This window comes from Rattus rattus, chromosome 17 (assembly GCF_011064425.1).
Source record: "Rattus rattus isolate New Zealand chromosome 17, Rrattus_CSIRO_v1, whole genome shotgun sequence".
In the NCBI taxonomy this organism is placed as follows: domain Eukaryota; kingdom Metazoa; phylum Chordata; class Mammalia; order Rodentia; family Muridae; genus Rattus; species Rattus rattus.
The window spans coordinates 1410267-1438142 of NC_046170.1; the positions used below are offsets into that span (position 1 = coordinate 1410267).

At 51.6% G+C, this 27876-nt stretch overlaps 2 protein-coding genes across 2 annotated transcripts in view; both read left to right on the forward strand.

Annotated features, from left to right (window-relative positions):
- Positions 1-10765, forward strand: part of Nlrc5 (NLR family CARD domain containing 5) — an 80256-nt gene extending 69491 nt beyond the window's left edge. Inside the window, exons 38-49 of the mRNA XM_032888107.1 lie at positions 1953-2036; positions 2712-2795; positions 5401-5484; positions 6482-6679; positions 6927-7010; positions 7120-7197; positions 7859-7942; positions 8025-8096; positions 8334-8417; positions 9565-9648; positions 10004-10087; positions 10558-10765. Coding sequence (XP_032743998.1) covers positions 1953-2036; positions 2712-2795; positions 5401-5484; positions 6482-6679; positions 6927-7010; positions 7120-7197; positions 7859-7942; positions 8025-8096; positions 8334-8417; positions 9565-9648; positions 10004-10087; positions 10558-10660 — 1123 coding nt within the window. The 3' untranslated portion in view covers positions 10661-10765. The remainder of the gene's footprint in view (positions 1-1952; positions 2037-2711; positions 2796-5400; positions 5485-6481; positions 6680-6926; positions 7011-7119; positions 7198-7858; positions 7943-8024; positions 8097-8333; positions 8418-9564; positions 9649-10003; positions 10088-10557) is intronic.
- A 6234-nt stretch (positions 10766-16999) lies between these two features.
- Cpne2 (copine 2) overlaps positions 17000-27876 on the forward strand; it is a 37587-nt gene continuing 26710 nt past the window's right edge. Inside the window, exon 1 of the mRNA XM_032887877.1 lies at positions 17000-17540. The gene's annotated coding sequence lies outside the window, so the exon portion shown is untranslated. The remainder of the gene's footprint in view (positions 17541-27876) is intronic.

Below are 27876 nucleotides of genomic sequence, written 5' to 3' on the forward strand. Positions count from 1 at the left end.
ACAACTGTGCTCAGGTCCTGTGTTCCTAGAGATGATGCTAAGGTCCTAAATGTGACCTTAGGAACAGAACCACACGACTAAAAATATCCTTTCTCCACACTCCATTCTTTTTCCTTCTGGAATAATTGCAAACAACAAGTTGCTAAGCACTTAAAGGCTGAGACAGGAAGATCTGGAGTTCAAGGCTAACCTAGCTACACGAGAAGTTGGAGACCAGCATGGAAATCTTGTCACATGCACACACACACACACACACACACACACACACACACACACACACTGTGTCCTTGAACTCCTGCCTGTATTGCTCTGCCCTCCTCAGTGTTGGAATGATATGCATGCGCCTCCAGGGATTGCATTCAAGACCTTGAACAAGGTAGGCAAGCTTTCTGCCAATCGAGACAAACCCAGCCCTGAACACCATACTCTCAGTGACAGTTTACACTCTAAGCTTCTCGTCATCCCATTAGTAGCTCTCGCTGACTTTGTGGCTTTCCCCTCCGTGTTCTGGACCCAGTGCAGGGTGAAAAGGTGCACGCAATGTCAGTTGTCTCTCAGTAGCGTGTTTGACCTGGAGCACTCTCCAGCCTCCTGTGTCTAGACAGCCTCTGGGGTCTACAGGCAGGAATCTCCTTAAGCTTGCATCTGCCTAGCTTTAGAGTCTGCATTTGTGGTAGGAATACCACCCAGTCCATTCTGTAGTCCTCCTTACCTTCCGTCGAAGACACACAATGCTCGTAACCCTTTACTACAGATGCTAATTGTGTCACCTGGTAGAGGTGGTGTCTAGCAAGTTCCTTCCCTTGCAAAAGTACTCTTTTGGGGACGGACACACGTCTTATAGGGAGATCGCTTCAGATTGCCACTATCCAGTTCTTCACGCTTTTGTCCACAAATTCTGGCATCCACTAGTAAATATCACCCGAGTTGATTACCAGAGCAAAGACTGCAAACTGGAGCTTTTTTTTTGGTCGGACTAGGTTTTGAGACAGGGTCTCAATATGTAACCCAGGCTGGTCTTGAACTCTACGTCCTCCTGTCCCAGCCTTGACTGCTGGAATTACTAGAATGAACCACAATGCCCAACGCAAATGGGGTTTTCTGACATCTAACGAGACTGGTTCCACCTAGGAATCCTCATGGGGTAAGATGGCTCAGTGGATAAGGGGGCTTGCCGCCAACCTTGAGGATCTGAGTTTAGCCTCCCGGGAGCCACATGGAGGAAGAAGAGACCCCTGAAAGTTGTCCTCTGACCTCCATATACACACACCGTGAAATGTGCTTATATACACGCAGACGCACTTATATGCTAAAATAAATAAATGAAATCAGAATTTTCAAGTAATGGAGAAACTTGGCATCCCTCCCTTGAAACCCCTCCCATATTCACTTAATACATTTTTATAAATAAATACAATTTTTAAGTGGAAGGAATTATTTTAAAAAGAAGAAAGAGAAAACAAAACAAAACAAAACAAAAAAAAGAACAAAAAAAAAAAACCCTCATGAACTTGGACAGGGTGTGGTGGTTCGTGACTTTAATTTCAGCACTCGGAGGCAGAGGCAGGCTGATCCTTGTGAGTTAGAGGCCAGCCTGCTCAACATAGCGAGCTCAAGACAGACAGAACTACAATGAGATAAGCCTGTCTCAAAAAAGCGAACAAACAAAACCCCTCAGGAGCTGTCAGACTGACTTCAGCAGGATGAGAACTCTGCAAACAGCACCAGCCAGCTACCATGGCCTCCAACTGTGACTAAGGAGGGTTGGGGGACAGCCCCAGCTTCTGCCTCCAGCTACATCCTGACTTAAATAGTCCAGGATGGAGCGATTTGTGGAGGACAGGCATCCCCTAACCACCGTCTCCAAGAGCCCCTCCCAGCCTCTGCCATCAGTTTCAGACCTCCTGAGGCTCTTCCTGACCTGCTGCCCTTTGCCCTTTGGTTCCCAATAGGCTGACCTTCAGCCACGTGAGCACAGAGAGCCTTGCCCACCTGGCATCTGGTCTGGAACACTGCCACCATCTGGAAGAGCTGGAGTAAGTTGGGATGGCCGACCAAGGAGTGGCTGAGAGGACAGCTGAGCCTCTGGTGAGGTGCAGAGGCCCTTGAACCTGTCTCTGTCCTCCCTGGCCAAGCCTAGCCACATCAGAAGGTTGAATGCTGTGTCCCTTGTCTGGACTTTACCCTTGACCTGCAGAGTGTCTTTGGCTGGATTTTTCTTCCTCCTTCACTTGGTGGCTTGGAACTGCACATCTGTCGAAGTGGGACTTGACTCTGCCCCAGTTGATAAATGTCAGGGTGCAGAAATCAACAAAGAGAGGGGTTGGGGATTTAGCTCAGCAGTAGAGCGCTTGCCTAGCGAGCGCAAGGCCCTGGGTTCGGTCCCCAGCTCCGAAAAAAAGAAAAAAGAAAAAAGAAGAAGAAGAAATCACAAAGAGGCAGGTTAATCACTGTGTGTTTCATGTCCCGAGTCTTCTCTGTGGCCTTCACCTGGCATCCTTCTTATCTGACCCAGCTGCGACTGCCACCCCTCTTGCAGGGACCTCAGAGCTTAGCCTTTGGAGTCAGGAATGCTCCTGGGGTGGGCAGAAAGCCTGGCCTATTATCTGCAATCCCAATCAGCCTCCCTAGGGCCAAGGGGCAAGGGACGGGTAGGGCAGAGTCTCTCTAGGGCACTTGCCTGAATGGAACCTTCTGCTTGGTCCCTACAGCTTCTCTAACAACAGCCTCTGTAAGGAGGACACAGAGCTACTGATAGGAGCCCTTCAGAGAACCTGCAGACTGAAGAGGCTGCAGTAAGTGAGGGGAAGGTAGTGAGGAGGAGGGAGGGGAGGGAGGAGGGGAGGGGAGGGAGGAGGGGAGGGGCAGGGGAGGGGAGGGGCATATGGTAATGGGAGAGAAGTGAATGGGAAACACATGGAAAGAGGAGTGAGTGGAAGCTCATGAAAAGGGGGGAGGAGAAGGGAGGTTCATGGGGAAGGGAATGAGTAGGGGGTCATACAGAAGGGTGGAGCATGCCTAGAAGTTCTTGCATCTCTCTCCCTCTCTCCCTCCCTCTGCATACACCTTCAAGTCTCTGGAACACACACACACACACACACACACACACACACACACACACACACACACACACACTTTCACCTCACTGCCTAGCTGAGTGTCATCAGGATGCTTGGTCTCTGGAAACATCATAATCCCCAACCCAAAGCAGCCAAGGCAAGATTTGGTTGGGCTTTTTTTTTTTTTTTTTTTTTTTTAGAATCTATAAGGCAGCTTAACTTCTGGCATGGCTGGTTCCAGGGACCAGTTACTGGTCTGTGTTCTCCCATCCAGCACCCTCTGCAGCTTTCTCTACTCTAATTTACTGGAAAGGGAGCCCCTTTGTCCCTGTGGTCAGCTGGAGACATAGGAAGTGAGCTGAGTCACATGGCCAAACGCCCCGCCCCTGAATTCTCAGTTGACTCATTGGCTAGGTGAGGTCAAAGGCCTGCCTGTCCTTGGGATTTAGATGGCATTTAAGGATACAAACTCTGGGCAGGACCCCCTCCTGTGCTCCTGGCTTCTGCAGTTTTTTTTTTCCTTCTCAGCATTCCGTGTACATGTCCGTGTACTTTTGCTTATATGCCAGGGTGAGCACGCAGAGATCAGAGGGTAACTTTTGGGAGTAGCGCTTTCACTCCATTAAATGGGATTCAGGGATCAAATTCAGATCCTTAGGCTTGGCATGGAGCACCTTTATCTACGGAGCCCTCTTGCCAGCCACAGTTGTTTCTTAGTAACTCTCTACTTTTACTCTCCTAGTAATTTGCAATCTTCAAATTCATAGAGACGCCAGAAACAGCCCAGCCCAAAAAAATAGTCCCATGCTGCACAGACACAGCTCACGCATGTTTTTGGAGCCCATGTAACTGCATCTTTCTGCTTTAAACCTTTTTCTCTGATGGCCCAGAAGACACCCTGGCTATAAAGGGCTCCATAATTTCAAAAATATGTAACAAAGGTGAGATCCCCTGGAGATGACGCTTCTTCAGAAAAACTTCCCAGTCAGTCTGTGGGCCATTTTCCAGATTTTTCTCCACGTACGTGCTCACTCAGTGAGCGGTAGCCCGTAGCGGTGACATGCTCCTAGTCTGTCCCTCTTAGCTCATCTACAGGAGGACCGTGAGGGCTGGAGGGAGACCATGCAGAGCCCTCCCATCTTTCCGTGGACCTACTGCTAGGGTTTTCCCTGGGTACTCACTGCTCACTCAGACTTCTAGAATCTTCCCAAAGTTTTATACGAGCAGTTAAAGACTCAGTGAGGCCATTCATTGGCTTATCTGTGTGGCCCCCAGGCCTTGGCCAGGGCTAGGGGTTGGTGGTTCTACAGAGTGGATCATCCTGCCTGTCACGCTCAGTCTTGAGTCCCAGACACTCAGGCTGCTCCTTACCACATCTGTCCTCATTGTCTGAAAGAAGGGGATGGGTCCTCAATGTACAGAAGCCAGACCTGTCAGTACCATGTCTTATGCCACTGGCAGCTCTCCTCAAACCCAGCCAGCTCCTTCCAGCTGTCTTCACCCCCTTCTCAGGTTAGAGAGGAGGACCCTGCTCAGAGCCAGCCCTTCAGGTGGATGGTCTCTTGCTAGGCTGTTGATGGCCTTTGCTGGCTGAGGCTGTGTCATTTCAGCACTGATTATGTGTCCTTAAGAATCATATCCCTAGGAAACCGAGGCGGTTGGCCAAGTCCTGCTGCCACATTGCCATGCTGGCTTGGGCACACGCTTCGCCCATGCTGGCTTGGGCACACGCTTCGCCTCTCTAGGCTAAGTCTTCTTTCTGAGCTCTGATTTCCTGGGATTATGAGGATTAAATGAAATACTGCTTGGTGAGTGCTGTGAGCAGGGGCTGGCTACATTCACTTGGTAGAAGCCCTGGCTAATTACTGTCATTTGTTTCTCTTCAGTGCTCAGGCTAGGGACCTTGGGATCACCAGCCAGTGGGTAGGACCCTGGAAAGGGGTCCTGAAGTTCTATTTCTTTAGGTTCTATTTCTGCTGCTGCTGCTGCTTTCTCTTATGACCCTCAGTCAGTTCCCTTGCCCTCTGAGCCTCAGTGTTCCTCATCTGTAGAATGGACATGGCAGTGCAGCCACGTTTCAAGATGGCCTCATTCCAGTCTTTGGCCCCTGTTTATGTGAACTCTGTTACTGCTTATCCCAGTCTAAGCATGTGATTAAGAACACAGAACCACTGGCCGTTTGACTCAATAGTCCATGCACAATTTATGGGTACCATTTGCTTTTCGCACATGACATTGGAGGGCCGTGATTATGCTTAGGATAGAGGCCTCACGAGTCTGTCTAGACAGGGCCTCAGTCTGCACCCAGGCATGCAAATTTCATCTGGCCTCTTCTCTCTAGCCTCAGTCATTTGCCACTGGAAGCCTCCTCTCTGGCCTTGCTTGTTCAAGAATTAAGCAACATGACCCTGCTGCAGGACCTTTGGTGAGTAATCAGCCACCCGTGGGGAAAAGAGAGAGCATCGCTGGTCATTTCTGTTGTGGGGATACCATCCAGAGAAACATTGGGCACCTCCACTGGAACCTGTGATTTCTCCCTCTGGGGTCATCCTTGTCCCCTTTCAAGCTGGTGCCTGTTGCTCTTGACTCCTGGATACAAAAGTGACGTAGCAGGGTGGGGTCGGAGCCCCCTAGAAGCCCTTTGTGTGCATAGAATTCTCTAGATTTGTGTTAAAATGATAATTAGGACTGTACAAGTCCAGAGGCCCAGATCCTATGTTTCCAGTGAGCACCACAGTGGAGGTGGTTTTGAGGGCCAGAGACCATACTTTGTGAAGTGAGGGAGGGGCTGGACTTAATCTCACCTGTGATCTCACCTCCTGCCTACTTGACAAGAGCATGATGCCACACTCTCTTACAATGTGGTTTACCCCGAACACTAAATATTGTGACTAGAACAAACTCCAGTGGTACCACAGGCATTTGGTTCTGTCAGAGGCCCAGCCTGACCCTGGCAGGGCCTGTGGTTTACACACTGGGGGGGCGTGGCACACAGAATCCAAAGTCAAGAGGCTGCAAGGCAGCTTACCACAGAAGGGAAACTGTACCTTTGGGCAGTTTAGTTTACTTTTAGTTTAGCTTGGCTCTTGCCTCTCATGTAGGCAAGACCATTCTAGGTGCAGAAAAGGAAGGCAGCAGTGATGATAATGAGGATGATGGTGGTGGTGATGGTGGTGATGGTGATGGTGGTGATGATGGTGATGGTGGTGATGGTGGTGGTGATGGTGATGGTGATGGTGGTGATGGTGATGGTGGTGGTGGTGGTGGTGGTGATGGTGGTGATGGTGATGGTGGTGATGGTGGTGATGGTGGTGATGGTGGTGGTGATGGTGATGGTGGTGATGGTGGTGATGGTGGTGATGGTGGTGATGGTGATGGTGATGATATAGAAAGCCCCCTATTTCAGTTCAGATGCCTTAACTGGGGAACCCGCTTGCCATCCCGCCAGACTTAACCAGGAGAAGTGTATGTAGGCTAGGTGAGATGGGAGATGGGAGACAGGCTAATAGTTCTTCATCTTTGCTTTTCTCCCCAAGTCTGAAGCACAGCCAGATTGGAGACGTGGGTACTCAGCACTTAGCTGCCATCTTGCCAAGGCTGCCAGGGCTCAGGAAACTAGAGTGAGTCTCAACCCCACTGAGAAGAGCCTGCAGAGACGCTATCATGTTTCTGGGGAACCCTGGCCCCTATCCCAGGCCGGTACTGGCGAAGGGAAGGCTCTCCCAGTCTTGATGCCCAGAACTTGTGACCTCCTATGCCCTGTTCTCTAGGTCTTTGTCCTCCATCAGGAGGGAGGTGTGGCTGCATCTCTTATGCAAATGTGGGGGGATGAGGGAAGAGAGGGTCCAATAAGCTCCCCTTCCATAGCCTCTCAGGGAACAGGATTGGCCCGGCTGGGGGAGTGCAGCTGGTCAAGTCTCTCACCCATTTCAAGAACTTGGAGGAGATCATGTGAGTATCCAGATGGGATTCCCCCGGCCCTCTTGCTCCTTCAGAACTGGGCAGAGTGGGATCCTGAGCAGGTGGGCCATGCTCAGCACTCTATCCTATCCTCTTCCAGACTGGGCAACAACACTCTGGGGGATCCCACAGCCCTGGAGCTGGCTCAGAGATTTCCCCCACAACTCAGGGTCCTGTGGTGAGTGTCCCCCTGACAACTTAGCATCCAGAGCAGCGGAGAGGGGACCCAGGAGGAGTGGGATCCAAGCCAGCCATGGGTAGAGCAGCTTAGCCTGAAGTTGGCATGGCCCACACCCCGCTGCCACTTCACAGTCCCCAGATTAAGCTTAGAGTTGACCCTACCCCGTTCTCGCTGGGAGCCTCTGGCCAAGTTTCCGCCCCTTTGGAGCCTCATGTGTAAAAGAGGTCACCAACCCAAGTTGTCCTGCTTGAGAACAGGAATGAGTTCGAATGGTGTTTGAATGAAAGGTCATGTGCAAAAGCTACAAGATCATGGCTCCATCTTCTACAAGTCAAGTTCTCGGCTTCCTGAGCCCTGTGTAGCCCTGGGTCTGGGTTTCTTGTGTGTACCATATTCTAGAAAGAGAGCTAAAACAAAAAACGGTGTGAAAAGCTCGACTCCCCAGTAGATGAAGAAGCCAAGCCTTGCACTTAGTGTCTCAGACCCATAAGTCAGGGACCTTGGCATCTACTGGGTCCTTTGTGGGCTGGCACAGGGTCAAAGGTCAGCTAAGGTTGCTGCTCTGGTCTGCGGCACAATTTCACGAGTGTGAGGCTTAAGGAAGGCTCCCAAGCCCCAGAACTGGCCCCAGGCTCCTCTTACCTTGCTCTTTCAACAGCCTGACATCCAGCCATCTGGGTCCAGAGGGGGCCCTGTGCCTGGCCCAGGCCCTGGAGCAATGCCCACACATAGAAGAGGTCAGGTGAGGTGGGGTCCTTCCTGGGCTGAGGGACAGGTTGGAAGGGTCTGGGGCAGTTCTGACTGCTGTCTATCCTGCCCCATAGCTTGGCAGAGAATAACCTGGCTGGAGGTGTCCCACATTTCTCCAAGAGGCTCCCACTGCTTAAACAAATCAAGTAAGTGGCCTTCCCTGATTGCCTGGGGCCCTGGAGATAGAACTCTTCTTCCAGGGATGCCTTGTTCCCAGGAGAGTCTCTGAAGAGATGGTACTGAGGGATGGGGGAAAGATAATTTTTAAGACCTGCCCCTTGGCCTTGGCCAAGTCACTCTGGTCCCTTCTGCTTTCATTATGGGGAAAGGGTACCTGACGGTTATGACCCCTGTCTCAGAGGACCACCCCTATTCCATCCCAGCCTGGTGTCCTGCAAGATTGAAGACCAAGCTGCCAAGCACCTTGCCACCAACCTCATGCTCTGCCCAGCCCTGGAAAAACTCTTGTGAGTTCTGGGGTGGGCCCTGGGTTGAGAAGAAAGGATGCCTGGGGCACCTGGCCCTGCCTACCGTGAGCTACTGCTGCCCCAGCCTCTCTGCCAATCTTCCCTTCTGGAGATGGGAAGCCCTTTCCTGCCTTATAATCTTACCCCATGGATTCCGCCGAGACAGGGCAGAGCAGGTTTATCTGTGGGATGGGAAGGGAGATGGGCCACTTGGTCTGCAAAGGATTTTTGTCTTAGACCCTCCCTCTGAGGGGCTTATGGAACCTCTATGTAACTAGTTGTTCTAATGCAGAAGGCAGAAGCCAATAGAAGCCACCCCTTACTGGCTGTGAGCCCTTTGGCCATCCCACTGCCTCAGACCTTACTGTCAAATCGTTAAACCTGACTGCTGGGGCTTGAGGCCCTGGGCATAGAGAAGAAGAAAATTCTAACTCCCCAAAGTACAGAGCACAGAGTGCAAGAGGATTTCTAGGTTTGCGTCCTAAATAGTCTGGGGAGTTCTGTTTCTTTTCTGCCTTGGGGATAGAACCTGGAGCCTCAGATATGTCAGGCAAGTATTAGGCTATTGAGCAAAACCCTCAGTCTTCAAGGTTCCTAATCCCCCTCCTTACGCCACAGGTCAGCACTGGCTGATCTTGAACCCTCCCTTTAGAACCAGCAAGCAGTAGCCCTCCCTTTTGAACCTGGGGGGAACAGAGCAAAGCACTGAGTACCCTAGGATGGATGGGCGCTGTATTCGCTCTCTTCATCGCTTCCCCTATGGAGTCCTTCACGTGGAGATTCCACGAACAGTAGAGACATATGCTTCCGTTGAAGATTAATTTCTCAAAGCAAAAACAATGTTGGGGGAGGTTTTTTAACTACGACACACGTTGTCACATGGAAATTAGACATTGTGCAAGGTGTTTTCTTGGTATACATTGCGTCCTATTGTGGTTTCTGGGGAACATGATGCTCAGGAAAGGGTGGGGGTGAATAGGGAGGAAAGAACCACCCGTACCCTGAGAATTCTTCAGGGGTAGTTACTCAAGCATCTGGCTGGGTAACATCTCTTGTACATGGTACTGCTGGCACCTAGGGCTTCCTACTGCTCTCCTTTGTCTCAGTGCCCTCCCACCTCTGAGCTTGCCCCTCCTCCACCTTGCAGGCTGTCCTGGAATCACCTTGGTGATGAGATGGCTTCTGAGTTGGCCCAGGTCCTGCCACAGATGGGGCAGCTGAAGACAGTGGAGTACGATTATACCCTTGGGTGGGTGGGTGGGGTGTGCAGAAGGGACCCTCATCCTGAACAAGCCCAGAGGTCACTGCAATATTCCTGCCTCCTGGAAATCTGCCCAGTGTCTTGGAACACTGTCCCAAGCTGGTCCCAAGCCCCTGCCAAGCTTAGTTCATCCCATGCTCGAGCCGTTTAGACTTTCTAGTGTTCCCACCAGGAGTCAGAGTTCTCTGCTCCATGCTGGTCGTATGGGGAAGAGGTGGCCTTGTTTTGCCCGGGATGGGACATGGAGAAGGAATACCCCCACCCCTACCTCAAGCCTCACGCTTGCCTCTGTTTTCCTCTCCCTCGGCCACTGTCCACTGCGAAGCTTGGAGAAGAACCAGATCACAGCATGTGGAGCCCAACTCCTGGCTCAAGGGCTGGTCCAGGGATCCTGTGTCCCAGTCATCCGGTAATGAAGGGCTGGGCCTTGTAGTGGAAGGCCACACAGACCCCTCAATCTAAAGCAACTTCTTATGGGGAAAGGCAGAGCCTGGGTTGAGGATTACCCAGAGGGACTTGGACTATTCCATCAGGAACTCGGCAGCCAGCAGACCTGGATCAAATCCCAGTTATAACATTCGCCGACTGTGTTAACTTTGCATCTGTAACTTTATGTCTCTGAACCTCAACTTCCTTGTCTGTATGTACCTGGGAGGGTGGTGCAGACCTAAGGGACTGCATAGGGCAGAGTCTGGGACAGAGCTAGCTCACTCTCAATGGGGAGGGGGTGTCATACCGAGGTCGCTACTGGCATGTCACCTTCACTGGGTGACATGATGCCTTCTGCTTTAGGCCATGATCTCAGAGTCCTGTAGGTAGGTTAGGAACAGAGACAAAGGATGAGGGAACAACTCTAGAGGTCCATCTCTTTGCCCACAGCCTCTGGAAAAACCCTATCCCTGACTGTGTGGCCCAGAGTCTGCAGAGCCAGGAACCCAGGCTGGACTTCTCCTTCTTTGAGCAGCAGCCCCAGACTCTTTGAGGAACCTGATGGACCTCTCAAGACAACCACGTCACCCACCAGGAGAGGGGGCTCAGAAGAACATCGATTGGGACAGCATCCTATGAATGCCCCAGGAGGAAAGAGCACAATCCTTAGGAGGCACATTCTTAGGGACTGAGAGCCTTTGTATGACCAAAAGAGGATCATACATCATATATCATACATGACATGAGTTACCAAATGGGACATGACATTATGAGAGCACTATGATGTCATATATACAGGAAAGGCTATGTATGGTGCACTCTGACCTCTCGACATGGGAAGGTCATACTCAGAATAGGTCAAATGCAGTATTACCTGGAACTTCTGGCATGACACCTGGTCAGAGCCCCTTAGCACTGTAATTAGCAGTGCACATGATCAGGAATCCACCTATGACATGATGTCCATATCACATGACACTGAGCTTGCCAGGGGACCGCAGACAAGTCCAAGACCTAATTTATTACTAGTTAAAAAAAACATGAAGTTAGGCTAATGGTACAGGCTATGCTACATGAACAACCTTTTAGCTGTTCGGGAAGCTGAGGCAGAAGGATTGTATGTTCAAGGCTAGCCTGGGTAATTTAGTAAGATCCTGTCTCAAAAGGTCAGAAAGGGCTGGGGATACGGCCCCGTGTTAGAGTGCTTCCTAGCATGCGTGAAGCCCTAACCTCAATGCTCATACCACTTTAAAAAAGTATTTATAAGCCATTTCTGGAGGAGCCTTTTGTCTTGTGCTAGGAGAGGGGGTTAAGTATTGAGTGGCCCAATGGTCAGGGGTCTGGGATACTCTAAGGACTCAGAGCTTTAATTCTCCTTTCTGCTAATTGGGTTCTGAGGAATTCCAGCCCGGGCTTAAGAGCTAACCTGACCTAGGGCAGTTCATACTCACCTCTTCTTTCCCGGCTTAAGGACAAAGCCAAGCCAAGGGTTTAGGGATAGGCACTTCCAGAAGAGTAGGCAAGGCTACTAGGTCTACCCTACCCACTACCTCAGCAGGATTCAGAAACCACTTGAACCATGGTGTTTTGTTTTGTGACTTCCAAAAAGGGGGAGGATAGGCTCACTACATTCCGTGTCAAACAATCAATAAAGTGTCTGTATCTGGTGTCTGATAAGTTTCCTGCTTCTCTGAGGTGAGAAGTGCACCACCTGAGCGCTGGAAAAGTGTGGAAATGGACGGAAGTGAACTAGCAAGGACAAAGAAGTTCCCAGCCCACGTGACCGAGGGCCACGTGACTCACCTTCGCACAAGGCTGCTGTCAAAACTCCGGTGGTAGAAACAGCTTTGCTCGACTTTACATAATACTTAAAACTCTCTTACGAATTGATCAGTATTTTTAATTTGGGAGCGTGTACATAAAAATCCCGACTCTGGCTTCCCCTGGAGCTACCTCAAAGTCAGGCATGGTAGCATATTCGTATAACCCCAGCTTCAGAACTTGGGCCATGTAGGGAGGAGAATGAAAGTTCAAGGTCTCTCTGTGACATTTCAAACTCCAGCCCGGCCTGGTCTATGAGAGACTCTATAGGGCGGGAGTAGAGGGAGGTAATTGAGCCCTCCCACTTGGTGGAACAAAGCTACTCTGATGGGGCCACACAGATGTGACCTTTAGCTGGGGCACACATCCCTCAGGCTGCTACAGTCCCTCCCCTATCGTCCTGACACCACATCAACTACCTTCCTTTGCTTTTTGCCTGCAAAAGGAGTGTGGCACATTTTGAATATGGCTGAGAATGTGACTTGGCCCCTTGCTATGTGCACCCATTCACACACACAAACACACACACACACACACACACACACACACGTACAAGTTAACTGGTGAGAAAGAATAAGTTCTGATTATATTTTAATCTCCCTTTATCTTTCAGGGTTGAGTGTCATAAAGGGTGCAGAGATGGCCCAAGTGTCAGAATGACACCTCCTTCTCCTACCACCACATTGTGAAAAGCCAGGCGAATAGGGTGCAGTAATGGCCAGTGCCACTAGAGGGCAGGTTGGCCCACCAGTGATTTCCCAATAGACCTCACTAGGGAGGCCATCAATGGCTAGGTGCTTGGCATGTCAAAGCATACTTGTGGCTCACCAGGATGACTTGGCCCTGACCTTTTTTTGGCCCTCTGCATTGTCTCCAACATCCTGCTAAGCATGAGGAGAAAGTCCTCTGGCCAAGCGCCAAGCACCTAGCCATCGTACCATCTGACTCTTATCGGGTCAGAATAGGGGCACACCTGGTGCTATCCATTGTGAACACGGCCAGGAAGTTAGCAGGTAGAGGATCCAAGAGGTTTACCAAGAAATTCCGGCTCCAGTTCTGTTTCCCTTTCCTGGGAAATTGCCAGGTCCGCTAGCAGGAGTTGTTCTGACTCTTGTCTGACCCAGACTGAAGACAGAAATTAAAGTTAAATTTCAAAAAGAACCAAGCAGGTCCACCAGACGTGCCAGACCGAGTGCCACGCACAAAGTAGTCCCCGAGGACAAGGAGCCCAGAACACAGAGACAGCCTTTCCTTTGTAGCCCAGTGTTTTTTCATTAGGTTTTCTCTAACTCTGCCTAAGTTCTAAACGCTAAGAAACGAGTGACCCCAAAACACACCACAGGCTGACTGGCAATTCAGAGCTGGCTAGACCCACCTCAAGTCGGTGTGCCAATTCCTTGTTCTTTTCCTTGAGAAACTTCCTTTCCTACCGCCTACCTGCCTGGGAACCTTGACGGGTTCTCACCTAAATAAAGCAAGTTGGGCCCAGTGTCATGGATGGCTTCCTCCGGAAGTAGACTCTGTTTAAAAATATGGAGAGACTGAAATGAAATCCAGTCCCTGGCAGGCCAAGGTGAGAGCCTTCTTCTGTAGGAGAGCCTTCTCGGTGGTACGGTGGTAAGGATGTGGTCTGGCCTGGGAGCACCTAAGTCCTCCTGCAGGGTGAGAGACGTTCTTTGTTACTCGTTCATCTCTCCTAGGGGGTCGCAGAGGACACCAGCGTCCACCTTCCTGAAGGGAACTGTAATTGTTTCTATCTTAGACCCGAAGCCTCCCTCCACTGCTTTGTCCCTTCTGTCTCCCAGAACACACGTGTGCTAAAAGTCACTCTTCTGAGCCACCTTGGGGAATCGATAAAGAAGCTCCCTATAGGGCTGGAGGGGCTGGAGAGATGGCTCAGCGGTTAGAGCACTGACTGCTCTTCCAGAGGTCCTGAGTTCAATTCCCAGCAACCACATGGTGGCTCACAACCATCTGTAAAGAGATCCGATGCCCTCTTCTGGTGTGTCTGAAGACAGCTACAGTGTACTTATATATAATAAATGAATAAATAAATCTTAAAAAAAAAAAGAAGCTCCCTATAAATGTCCAGTTATGAAAGCCTCCGTGTGCCATGCCTGAGCCTCCCGAGATTGGCATTCTGCATTTCTAAGGAGCTGAAAGAGAACCTGGGGGTTCTCCTAGGCCAGGGTTTGAAGTAGCCTGCAGGTCTGGGTGTCCTGAAGACACCCCCCACATCCTCCCCCGGCCAAGTGAAACGTTCATGCATTCAGACAAAGAAGACCACATTCAGAGTTTACAGGAAAAACCACTCGGTGGTCAGCATGCCGATGATCACTGGGCAGCTTAGGTCCCATGGATTGGTCACCAGTGGGTGGCCAGCCATCATCGACAGTGAAAGGAAGCCTTCCTTTGGTTATGGCCACACCACCCCGAACACTTCTGATCCCACAGGGCTTGAGGAAGCTTTCCCTGTGAAGGGCAGCCCAGCTGTGGTCTGAACCCAGTCAAAACCTGCCTTCACTGAGCCCGCATGATCTCGGACCCATGAGACAAGTTTTGGGGCACTGGCACACACATGATAATCCTAACTCCCTCTGTCCCTTCCTCTCATACACACCTGAGGCCAGCCAGGTCCTGGCAGCTGTATGCTCCGGATATCCTTGGCTTACAAACACAGGGAAGGGCACAGGCCACCGGGGTTACTCTGAGCGGTTTGGCCAGGCAACCAGCACCAGGAGGATGAACCCCAGAAGCATGTGCTGAGTTACATGTGCCCCACATGGGCCTTTTAAGGGGTTCAGGCTTTCAACTGTACAGAAAATTCTCTAGATTCTCAAGACATGGGAAGCTTCACTTTCACTGCCTGGTCTTACATCTGGCATTCAGTGCATGACACTAACCTGGGACGAACACTTGACCTGTGTCTCCTGACCTCTGCCCCTGGCTGTAAGGCAGCTTTATGAAGCTATGACTATGATGGTTTATATGTGCTCGGCCCAGGGAATGGCACTTTTTGGAGGTATGGCCCTGTTGGAATAGGCGTGTCACTGTGGGTGTGAGCTTTAAGACCCTCATCCTAGCTGCCTGGAAGTCAGTCTCCCACTGACAGCCTTCAGATGAAGATGTAGACCTCTCAGCTCTGCCTGCACCATGCCTGTCTGGATGCTGCCATGCTCCTGCCTTGATGATAATGGACTGAACCTCTGAACTCTAAACCAATTAAATATTGTCCTTTATAAGAGTCGCCTTGGTCATGGTGTCTGTTCACAGCAGTGAAGCCCTAAGACAATAGCCAACATGTCTGATGCTTGCCCTTTAAAGTACGTACATCCTCTAGGTTTATGTAGAGTTACACAACTGTTAGTCAACTCATCACTGTGACGAAACACTTCAGCCCTGAAAAGGAGGATTTCCTCTGAGTTGTAGTTTGGACTCACGGTATGGAGGGCTCCGTTGCTACTGGACATTCAGGAAGGCAGAATATCACACCTCATGATGTTGAAGGAACAGAGAGGCGGTGGTGAAGTCCTTATACAAAGGGAGATGACACCCTCAGGGGCGTGATCGGGTGACCTTCCTCTGACCAGGTCACAGCTCCTAAAGTTCCCAGCACTTCCCAACAGTGAAAATGATTTACAGAGTAAAACTTCAACACATGAGCCTTTCGGGACATTCCAGACCCAAATCATAACTGCATTCTAATTTTGAAACCTTTTTTTTCCCATCCCTCCAAGAAACCCTGTATGAAAGAGAACCACATCCATTTTCCCTCCCAGGCCCTGGAGATTACAGTGACTGGAATCTCTGTGGCTGCATCTCTCCTGGACATTTCTAAAAGTGGAATTATTCAGTAAGCCTTTTATGACGGGCTGCCTTTGAGACCATCCCTTAAATGTGCCAGTACTTTATCTGGGTGAGTAATATTCCACTGTGTGGATTGTGCACGGAACTTTCCCTTACGAACAGTTGATTTTGGCTCTAGTGAACTATGTTGCAAGAATGTTTGTTAAATTACAAACATTCATGCTCAACTTTTTGCACGAATATACATCTTCATTTCTCTTGGGTAGGTACCAGGAATGGAATTGCTGTGACACCTGATCTTAGTACTCTGCCCTCCCCATCAGGACCTAGCAACATCTTTCCCTGGACCCTCTAAACGCTTTAATTCTGGGTTCTTAGAAGAGTGCTGGTCAGATCCCATGGCTGAGTCGGGTCTCTATGCTAATTGCCTTTCATCCTGAACTTGTTCATCTACTTGTCTACCTGGCATTGCTCCCCAGTCTGGAGAAGACTATGCGGTCCCCATTTTCTACCTCCGCTCTAAGAGGAGCCACAGGTTGCTTTGTCCCAGAGCCGAGCAGAGGGCATGGAGGACTTTCTGTGCAAGAAGACCGAGGAGAATCTAGAGAAAGGCAGAAAGCTCCGGGGACAGGCAGGCAGAGAGAACAAAGCTCTGTGCCCTGGGGCTGCTTAGTGGGGGCCCTTCTAAGGCTGCAAAGTGCCAGTGACTCAGACGTGGGGGGGAGCGCGTAGCTGCTGCAAGAGTCTCACGCATTAACCCTTATCTGTCTGGAATAGAAAACCTACAACCCAAGCGCAAGGCTTTACTGCTCAGTCCCACAATTCCCCCAGTCCGTGCACACCAGGGCCCAGGGCTTTAACTATGCTTATGAGATCTCTGGACAGCCAACCTCCAACCCACTCCCAACGGTATCTCGATAAAAGAGCTTCGGCCCTGATGTCCAGTGGTTAACTCGCTCGGAGGGTACAAAATACCACTGAGTGACCACCAGCTGCCCAGCGACAAAATAAGCCCTTAAGAACTGGTGCCTCTTCTGGGTCAAAAGCGGGATGCACAGAGGGGGAGGCCTCAGCTCCGCGGAACTGCTCTCCCGTTGATCCCAAACCCCACTCTGAACGTCTTTAGCTCATCGTCTTTGTCACGGGAATATGTGTCATCTTCCCTGTCTCAGGCGACAAGAAAACGCTATTGAAAGAAATAAAAAAATATATTTTTAATAGTACAATAAGAGGAAGAAAACACTGCGGTTCTTGTGCCGCTCCAACAGCCGGAAGCAAGTACTGGGCGTCTCCCCGAGGGCTCAGTGCCCAGCCCTGCGCGCTTTGGGGCGAAAGCCACGGGAGGCGCCTCGGGGTCTAGCGGGCCAGGAGATCGCACCCCTGCGTCCTCGCGTCTACAGCCAGAGCACAACGCACAGAGCTCGGCGGTGCCTGACGCTCAGAGCGGCGGGCCAGGTGCTGGGTGCGAATCCACGGCGTCGCACGGAGTGGCAGCCTGCTGTGTCCAGGTCCTCGCGGGCCACCAGCCGGGAGTCGGACAGGCTCCCGCGCAGCCCGGAGAGCCGCCCCTCCAGGAAGCGCCCGCCTCGCTCCCGCTTCCCGCCCACATCCTCCCTCGACTGGAGGGAGGAGCCCGTGCTGCAGCCGCGGCCCGAGGAGGGCCAGCCCCAGCCCGGGCGAGCGCAGGAGTGGGTACGGCCGTGCGGGTAGCGCCCTGTCCCTGTCCCGCGTCGCCGCCCGACAGACAGCACAGCGCGCGGGGATGCCCCGGCGACCCGGAGCACGCTGAGGCTTGGGGAAGCGCGGTGAGTGGGGTCCGCGGCGACGGTGGGCCGGGCACTGAGCGCGCCCAAGTTCGGCCTGGGGCTTCGAGGGGAGCGGGTTCTGAGGGAGGGACTCCAATGTCCCTGGCCACCGCCCCCCGCAGCACGCCCCGGAGGACTCAGCTCCTACCCGGCCACGCGGGGGCGCCCGTCTGCGGGGGGCTGCTGGATGGGCAGCTTCGGGGACACCGGCTAGCTATTTGGGAAACCCTCTTCCACCGTTAGGTGTCTGGAGGGCCACCGAGAGCTGGCGACCGCAGCCGTCAGCACAATTGCTTGGAGGAGAGCGCGCCCTTTGACCCCATACCTGACCCGGACCTGGCCCTGCTTGGTATCAGCCCTAGGGTCGACTCCCTGCTCCAATGTGGGAGAAGAGATGGGGAAGAGTGCCGAGCGGCTTTCCAGAAGTCGGAGTGTGTTTGCAAACTAGTTTTTGCGCAAAAGCTGTCTGGCACCTGTGTGTTTCAAGGGGTGGAGGAGGAAGCGAGAAGCCCTTTTTTCCCATCCCTGTAAGTGATGCTCCTGGGAAAAATAAAGGAGACTAATGCTCCTCTTTCCTTCTCTTCCCCTCTCCTCCCGAATCCTGTCTTTGGTACAGCTGGCTAGTCTTTGGATAAGAGGCTATCTCAAAAGGAGGCTGAGTGCCCAAGGTCACAGGTGCAATAGCAACCGGGAGCTCGGTGGCCATTCAAAGGGTCTGCCTTGTGCTTTGATTCTTCCTGCCCTATAAATATTCTGGGGGAAGGGGAAAGGGAAAGGCCTTTGAGGATTAGCCCAGATGCCCTTTGCTTTGTCTGACCATAGACCTCCATCATGTAGGGGTGTGGAGCCGTCACTCCAAGATGGGAAGGGGTATTATACTGCCCCTCTCAGAGATGGGCGAGAGTATTAATATTGCCCCTGGAGGCATCTACAGCTTCTGTGGTTGGAGGCCTTGTTACCAGGCAGACTTCCTGCTGAGAAGTCCCTAGTCCAGGGTTAGAGTCCTGCCTTCCTACCTGTGGACAGTCCCTCCTTCTGCCTTCTAAACAGCCAAAGTCTTCCAGAATATAGCTCCCTCACCACGGGCTTAGAAGGGACTTGGTGTGTCGAAGTGGGAGGACCTGCTCATCCAGCCATCTTGGTAGGGAAGCTGCTGTCCAGGAGAGACAATATAAGGTCCCTAATGGATGCTCAAGGATTGAGTCAGGGCCAGAGGTGCCACCTAGCTCCTAGTCCTATGTTCTTTGACCTCTGGTCCCCTGGCTGCAACTTCTCTTTTGAGGTCAAGAACACTGCTTTTTGAATTGGATGAGAGCCCTTCTCCCGCAGGAAGGGAGGCATTTTGGTTGGGTTGTCATTTCTAATGGCCTATGAACAGCTCCAAGATGGGAGTCATGAGAGACCTGGCCTTGAACACCTTTCTGTGACCAGAAGTAGTATGGTGGCCTCAACTTTGCATTTCCGGTTTCTATAAAGTGGGATGGTCTCCAGGGCCTCCTGGAAACTGACCAGACACAAACACTAAAGCATGAGTTTATTGCACCCTGGCAGGGGGCCCAGTGAACTCCTGGGCTGTCCTTAGGTGGTGATGAGCCCTTGGAGTGGGAGAGTTCATCAGATGCATTTCTACACATGCACACACATGCGCACATGCACACACACACACACACACACACACACACACACACACACACACACACCCTTTGGCTCTGGGTGTTTTTCCATTTGTGAAATGCAGGCAGACTGCGATGGCAGCCCATTTGCAGAGCCGTGGGGAGGCCAGGACACAGGACAGGTATTCTTTTTTTTTTGTTTTGTTTTTTTTTGTTCTTTTTTTTTTTTTGGAGCTGGGGACCGAACCCAGGGCCTTGCGCTTTCTAGGCAAGCGCTCTACCACTGAGCTAAATCCCCAACCCCAGGACAGGTATTCTTACAAGTGGGGAACTCTTCATGAGGGTCTGTGATTGCCTTTCAAGCCCTCCCCCAATGCTGTGAGCATTAAAAACCTGAGGGGACCACGTGAAGAAGAGGGCCAGAATGGAGCCTCGGCTTATCTGTATCATAGGGAGGTGTGCACTCTCTGTCCCCTTCTCGTTCCAGGTAATTGTGTGCTTCCTTAAAGGTAGCTGTGAGGATCCGTTTAGATGACAAAGGGCTTGTGTGTCAGCACTGTGACTGGTGCGGGCGGCATTTGGGAACAGCTGTCATCCCATTGTTCCTGGGAATATTAGTACACTTGATTCGCATGACTGCATTCAGCATTCCTTCTGGGATATTTTTCTTTTTTCCTCTTTTCTTTTTTTTTTTTTTTTTTTTTTTTTTTCTGGCCCTTGAGAGATGAGTCCTGGAATCCGGATATTGGTTCTTCTGAGCTGTTCTAGGGCCAGAGGGGCCTGGGTAGGAAGGTTTGTTCTACGGTGCATCCTGTGTAGGTGCCCATCACCTGGAGCTGACTTCACTGGGCTCTGAGGCTTGCACAGAGGACAAAAAGCACTCTCTAGTAATTGTGTTCCTGTCAGGGGGCGGGGCTTCTTTACCTGCTGGGACTTCCTAAATGTTCCTTCCTTCCCGTCTTCTGCCCTTGCCGAGACCTGCCAGACAGGCCGGGGCTGCAGAAGTGGGTGCAGAACACCTCTAGAAGCACTGGGCTTCAGAGAGGTCCGTGTGGTCTCTGTAAAAGCATGAGGTACCATCTAGGCAGGGCAAGCTGGTGATGGTGACCGTCCAATCATGGTCCACCCGTTGCTGTCCAGGAGAGACAATTTAAGGTTCCCAAGGCTTGAGGACTGAGCTGGGACTAGAGGTGCCCTCTGTGTCCTTTGCTCTAGATTGCTTCCTGAATCTGGCTCCCGTGGAGGTCAAAGAAACTACTGGTTAGTGTGTTAGCGTACCGTCTACTTACCACCCGCAGCCACGTCTTTGTCACCTGGTATCTGAGAGGAAGAGACAGGAGGGAGGAGACATCCCCATCCCTCTGCTTTACTGTGTTTTTCCCTGGGTGTTTTTCCGTCTGAAGTCGTCATACTTGAACAGTATCTGGAACATAGAAGGTGCCCAGTAAACGCTGTGTGAGGAATGGCAGTCTACCCTTCATCCCAAATGAGGTCCCGAGCGTCAGGTGACAACCTGGAAGGATTGTGAGCTTACCACCTCGGGTCCCTGGAGGGACACTGGTTTCATTATGCTGGGTGCCAGGAAGGGGCGTGGAAAGGTGTGTGTCAGACCAGGGCGGGATTTCCTGGCACAAAAAGCTGGAGGTTACAGGTAGCCACTGTTACTCCTTGCTGCCGTTGCCTGCCCACCAGAGGACTGAGAAATATGGGAAGTGTTATCCATTCCCCACCTAACCTAGATGTTTCTTAATCTCTCTGACCTCAGTTTATCCACTCACTCACTCACTCCTTCCTTCCTTCCTTTCTTCCTTCCTTCCTTCTCTCCTTCCTTCTGTCCTATAATTGATTGGTTAATTGACCGTGTGTGTGCTGGGATAGAACTTCAAGCATGCTCAGTCAACTGCTCTACCACTGAACTCTAGCTCCAGCCTCTCGCCTCGGACCTCAGTTTCTTCATCTCGGAAATGGGCAAGCTAAAAACTGTTTAGCTAGAAGTGTTCCAAGCAGGCCATCTGGGTTAGGGAAAGCCACATGCTAGTGGTGTAACTGTGGTCCAGGCAGGCTCTGCCCCTGGGCTGGAGAGCTTAGGAAGGACAGAGAGGTATCTACAGCCACACCCCCAAGTCTCGAAGGAGGCTCGGCCATGCCTTATTACTTCACAGTCAGAGAAACAGATAGAAGAGAAAGATCCTCACATCACGAGGCAGTGCCTAGTTGCCCCATGGTACTCCCCTGGTGGGTGTGAACACAATACTGGGGGAACAGAGGTTGAGCCCAATCTCTGAGTAAAACCACAAGGTCACCAAACCCTCAACTCTCCATTACTTAGGGGCCTCACTCTGACCAGACTCACTCCTGAGGTCCCCTAAGTGCTCAGAGCTCTCGGCAACACAGAGAACTCCTCGTCCATCCCTCAGCTTCCAAGGAGGCAGGAGAGAGGCATGGTACCCAAGCCTACTGTGCAGAGACCTAGAAAGGAGGAGGGAGTGGTGAGAAGGACCTAACATGAACGGCTACCTGCTGGACCACTTGGCCGGTCCCAGTAGGATCACTGGGAAGACCCTAGGTGTCTGAGCTGCACAGGGAACCAGAGTTTGGGTGGCTGTTAACCAGCCTCCTTCCCAGTATGGCCTGGCAGAAACCGAGGGTCCCAGGAGAGCATCAGAGCCAACCCACTGCCACAGCCTCCTCGCCTGGCTGTCTATTTCTATATTTATCCCTATAATGGCCTGGTTGCCTGGCAGAGTGTGGTGTCTTTTAAGCACAGTGCCCGGTGCCATATCTGAAGTAGAAAGTGGATTATGTGCAGAGTTCCACGACCTCATCGCTTTGTCCAGAGTGAGTGGCTGCCTACTCCTGGGGCTGCATGCCACTTAGCAGGAACCACACAGCCACCGAGACGCCCGGGGAAGGCCCCGGGAGTAGGAGTCTTGACTCTGAATCCCTCCTTTCCTAACAAGCAGGGATATTGAAGAGGTAGGACCGAGGTCGGGATTCTTATATGGCTGGAGGGTGAAGCAAGGTGCACCCTTTTAGCCCAGAGTGTCTAAGAACTCGTTATTCCAAAATCCCAGAGTTTAGCTAGGTGTGGTAGGGCATATTTTTGATCCCAGCTTTCAAGAGGGTCTCTGGAGCTGCAGATCAGCCTGATCTACGTATCAAGGTTAGAACACCCAGAGTCTAAAGACAGACAGACAGACAGACAGACAGACAAAAACCCAACAGCCCACAGGGCCAGAGAAATGTCTCAGAGATTAAGAGTGCTTTTGCTCTTGCAGAGAACCTGGGTTCAGTTCCCAGTATCTTACAACCATCCATAATTCTAGTTCTAGGGGATCTGATACCTTATCTAGCTAGCCGCTGGCAAAACACACACACACACACACACACACACACACACATGCACACACGCACACACACATACACACAGACGCACACACACACACATGCACACATGCACACACACATGCACACACACACATACACATAGACGCACACACACATATACACACAGACACACATGCACACACACACACAGATGCACACATACACATGCACACATGCACACACACACAGACACACATGCAAACACACACACACACACACGATGCACAAATATACATGTAGGCAAAACATACATACACATAAAAGAAATAATTTTTAAAAGTCCAAGAATCCCCAGGCCCAGGAACTTTGTGGATCTGCGATCCTAGGCTTCCATAATACCTTCTCCCTCCTCCAACCGTGTCCTTTCACTTGCTCAGCTCCCCTCCTGTCCACGCCCATGTTGGGAATAACAGAAAGAGAGGCTGGCTGTGGTGGCACATGCCTGTATTCCCAGCCAGCACTCAAGAGCCTGGGGCAGGAGGAGTATTAAATATTGTACTGTGAGTTCACAGTCAGCCTGGTTTATATAGCAAGACCCTGTCTCAAAATCAAAATGGCTGAGCGTGGGGCTTGGCGTCACAGGGCACAGGGCCCTCCACCCAATCCCCGGCAGTTCAAAAAAGAAAGAGAATCGCCCCCAACATAGGGTGCCATGGCAGAGCTGTGCATCTGGGATAACAGCAGCTGGGTCCAGGGATGGGAACACGCAGCCCCCCTCCTGGTGTCCCTTCTCAGCTGCTTTATGCTGCCTGCGGCCTGTCACCATTGTCATCCCTTTCAAAGGTGTAGGCTTCTTTTGTCCACACTTAACCTCACGTAAGGAGTCCAGTAGGGAGCGCATATCCCCCTTCATGCTGACACAGGAACTGCTGATCTTGGATCAGGGTAGCAACACAGACAGTGCCGCCGTGGCTGTCCTCCCGTGGGTCCTTTGGTGGACGTCCGTGTCGGGAGTTAGCTTGCAGGCCCTGCCAGGTGTTTCTCCTGAAGGGTTTGCACCAGATCCCACTGCCTCTGGCAAACTGTAGGAGTTCTGGTCACTCTGCATTCTCGGCAGCACGAGACCTGTCAGCTTTCTGCAATTTTGACCGTCGTAAGGATCGGGATGGGCCTGGTACACGGTGATACTGCACTTGGTTCTACTGAGCTGAACGGGAAGAGTAAAAGGTGTCAGGTGGAGGACGAGAAAGTAGGGACTCACAGAAAAGCATTATTGGAACCTCATGTAGTGAAGACATGAGGGCGAGGGAGGGGACCATGGGAACCCTATCAGGGTGACTAGGTGTTGTCCAGGGAGGGAAAGGGAGCCTCCGAGAGACCTTTACCATTGTGAAACAGAGCTTTCAGTGTGTCCTGACACTCCCATGGGTAAGAAAGCAGATGTAGGGGCTGGGGAGGTGGTTCCGTCAGTACAGTGCTTGCAATGCCCTAGGGCCTGAGTTCCGTTGCTAGAACCCTAGCTGGAAAGACAGGTGAATCCATCCTTGGGGCTCAGCAGTCAGGTTCCAGGCCAGTAAGAAACCTCAAGGAATAGCATCCGAGGTTGTCCTCTTGCCTGTATGAATGTGTGCACTTGTAACACACACATACGCACACACACACGAGAGGGAGGGGGAAGAATGGAGAGAGGGAGAAGGAGAGAAAGATTCAACAGGGTCCCATCAGTCTGGAAAGTGGATCCTTTCTAAGACCCAGAGAGTGATATCAAGAGCAGTTATCAGGAGCCAGAAGGCAGGAACCGTTTAGGCAGGAACCGTCATCCAATCTCCACTGACAGTGGATGTGGGTGGGGGTCACATGGTCACAGGGCCTCGAGCAGGGATGTTCAGAAGGTAAAGCTCACTGTGCACTCAGAATGGGATTGGGCCTTGTAGTGACTCCTCTATTTCAAATCTGTCTCTGTTGGGGTGGCTATGTCCACGTTCCCCTTCCCTTGGAGCTGACAGGCAGGGGTATCCTGATGCTCCCACACTTGAGAAGTCAGTACCCCATCTCCTGCCCCTCAAAGCTCAAGGTTGCTCAGATGGCTTTACTGTCTCTGTGAACTTGGCTGGCCTATAGCGACCAGTTGTTTAGCCAAATACCAGTCTAGATGTTTCTGTGAAGGTATGCTTAAGATGCGATTAACATTTAAATCGGGCTTTGGGCAGAGCGGATTAGCCCCTGGGCCCCATCCAGTTGAGGGATGGCCAGAGACTGAATTTCCTTTAAGATGAGGTCTTGGACCTTAGAAGCACAACATATTTAAAAAAAAAAAAAAAACAAAAAACAAAACCTTTCCTGTTTCCAGCCCATGTTGTCCCCCCAACTTCAGGCTTCCCCTGTTGTGGGCCGATGAATTGATTCTTTAAAATCAGCCTCTTGTAGTACAGATGCAGACAAGCTACCATTTCCATGTCTCTGGAGGGTCCTGATGATGCGCTTGCCCTCTGAGTTCCTGCGCCTTGGCATCTGGGATGGCACCTGGTCAGTGGGATGACAATGCCCTCGAGACCCATCCCAAGACTCCGAGGGAACCTTGAGGACTTAGCAGCCCTAGGGGCCAGCAGGCAAGGAGTGAGCGACTGGTTAGTTGAGGGTTCTAGTTAGCAGAAAATTACTATCTAAACCAGGAGTGGCAGGGCTTGTACGGAAACCAAGCGTCACGGCTGCTTAACTAGGCCACGTGCAGGCCAAGGTAGAGCCGTCCCCAAGGCGTTGTCCCAGCCTCAGGTGCCTGCCTCCTTGCTCCCATCCTGCCGCAGGAGGGCAGCTTCCAGATCACTCTAGGGAGCATGTTTGAAACCGCACCTGCCTGCCAAACCCGTGGTTTGTGTGTGCTTGGCCTCCTCCCCCTTGCCTGCAGGGCCTGTTCATACAGGGTTGTTAGGTGTCTCCCTAGGGCTTCTGATGGAGCAGGTCTGGGTGGGGCCAGATAGTACACTGCTGGTGCTTTCTGGGAACCATGCTAGGAGCTGGGAAGCCCCAAGCTAAGAGCTACAGTCCTTAGAAGGTGGCACCCACCAGGTCCTGTGGCTTCTGTCACCCTTAGGGTGTCAAAGCCAGAGAGTTCTCCGGAAACCTCCAGGACTATCACCAAATTCTCCAGTCTCTAATCAACTCCCTGGCCCCATCCTCCACTCTTGGCCTAACTGACAGGGTACACTGTGCCCACAGCAGACGAGGGTAACAGAGAACCGTGCGTTCCAACCAGTTTTAGTCCCTTGCCCTTTTCCTTTGGCTGCTCATCACCTGGTTTTGGTTTTTGTTGGTTTGTTGTTTGTTTGTTTGGTTCTCCGACTCCACCCCAGAGATTAGGAACCGCTCTAATAGCAAATATCTTAATCCTCCGAGCAGCCCAGGAACATACCTTGCTGCCTTCTTTTTTGCAGAGGGCAAAACTGAACGAGAGAGATTAAGTAAGTCATATTCCTGAGGTCACGCAGCAGAGAAATGGCAGAACCAGAGGTTCACCTGCAGGATACTATGCCCAGGGTCTATGCATTTAACTGCTACTCCATACTGGCCAGAGGCCCAAAATGTCTGTGTGACTGTCATTAGCAAGGCTTTGCAACACTTTGCTCCTTAGAGGTTGCATTGAAAACAGAATTTCTTTTTCTTTTTTATCTTCCAAATACCACACATTGTTGTGGAGGTCAGCGGACAAGCTCAAGTGTCATCCCTCTTCTACCTTGCTGAAGTCATGGTCTCTCTGTTGTTTGTCACTGTCCTGTCAGCTTCTGGAGAGTCTCCAGTCTCCGCCTACCATCTCACCATAGAAGCACTGGGCTTGTAGTCACGCATTGCCACACTTGCCTTTATAGGGTTCTGGGGATTCAAACTCAGGTCCCCGTGCTTGTGTGGTAAGCCCTTTCCCTACTCAGCTGTCTCTGCAACCTCGGCATGTTGTTTTGACAGTACCTGTGGCGTCCTACTAGGAGTGCTTATTGGTAGGCCCACAGGGCCTCCTGTCCCTAGAGCCTCACGGCTGAGAATCTTGGGCCTGAGCAGCAGCTGCTGGGCTCCTTTAGATCTCTCCTTGTCTGCCTTCCACTCTTGCCTCTGTCTGGATCCCCTGCAACCCATTGTCTCCCGAGCCTGCCTCACTTGGCGTCTCCTGTAACCACCACCTCAGAGTCAGGATCCCTGCATTGGGCTCAGCTACAGAGGTCCCTCAACCACATAAAGCGCCTATGCCCTGTCAATGGGCTTGGGCTCCATCTGTCCCTTACCTGTCTTGGGCCTCTGTTTGGATCTTCTCGGATCCCTGTGTCTCTCTCTCTCTGATCTTTCAGAGGCTGTGAGAGCCAAGGCTGGAGAGTTGGCTTTAGCTTTTGAGAGATACAGAGGAGCAGCCAGCCGCTGGACTCCTGACTCCTGGTGCATTTACTGTGCTCGCTGGGTGTTCAGAGTACACAGACCTGCATTCGTGCTGGGGGGCGGGTGTCGGTGCCAGAGCTTCCCTTGAGAACGACATCACGGGAGCTTATGGGGGAATGTGTAAAAGAGTTGTACATTTAAGTTGCGATCACTTAAAGAAATGGTGGGGTGTGGAGATGGATCACATTGGCTTACGTGATTGTGGCAGACCTCTGAGAACGCTGACAACGGGGACCTTGCGCAAGAAGAAGAGTGTTTTCAGCGAACGGAACCACAAGTGCTGAAGGGGAGGTGGGCTTACTTGAAATCGGACTGGAAGCCAGTGAAGCTTGGCTGAGAACGTGGGAGAATGGCATGGAAGCCATCAGCTCGGCCTGACTTCCTCAACCTGGGGTGATGCAAGGACTTGCGATCCGGAAGGGTCACATCCGGAAGATTCTGTGGTGGCACTTGACTTACATGACCGTTGTCCCTCTGGCCGCACAGGGGAGAGTTACTGAGGGACTGCGGAAAAGATTTCACAGAAGCTTGCCTGGCTATGGCGGGGGGAGTGGAGGCAGGAGGCCAGGAGTGGGAAGAGGCTGCCCCATGGGCCCTGGGAGAGGGAGGGCAGGGAGTCATTGGCCATGAATGACTAGAGTTCCGACCAGAACCACAATTCTCTAGATACGTAGCTCAGTTCTGATGTCGCCGGAGTCCACTCTTCTCTAAGGGCAAGACGCATGGTCTGGGTGGGAATGGCCACTCTATACGTTTTAGACACAGTCTCACTGTATATAGCCCAGTCTGAGCTTGAACTCATGACCCTCTTGCTTCTGCTTCCTGAGTGCTGTGCCACCATGACCTGCTCTACCACACTCACTACCTTGTTACTGCGACCCTAGGATATATAAGGAATGTTTGTTGAATGAATGTATGACCACTGACAGGTCATTGCCAAGCCCTGCCTTCCGTTTGCCTCAGTTAGCTCTCCCAGA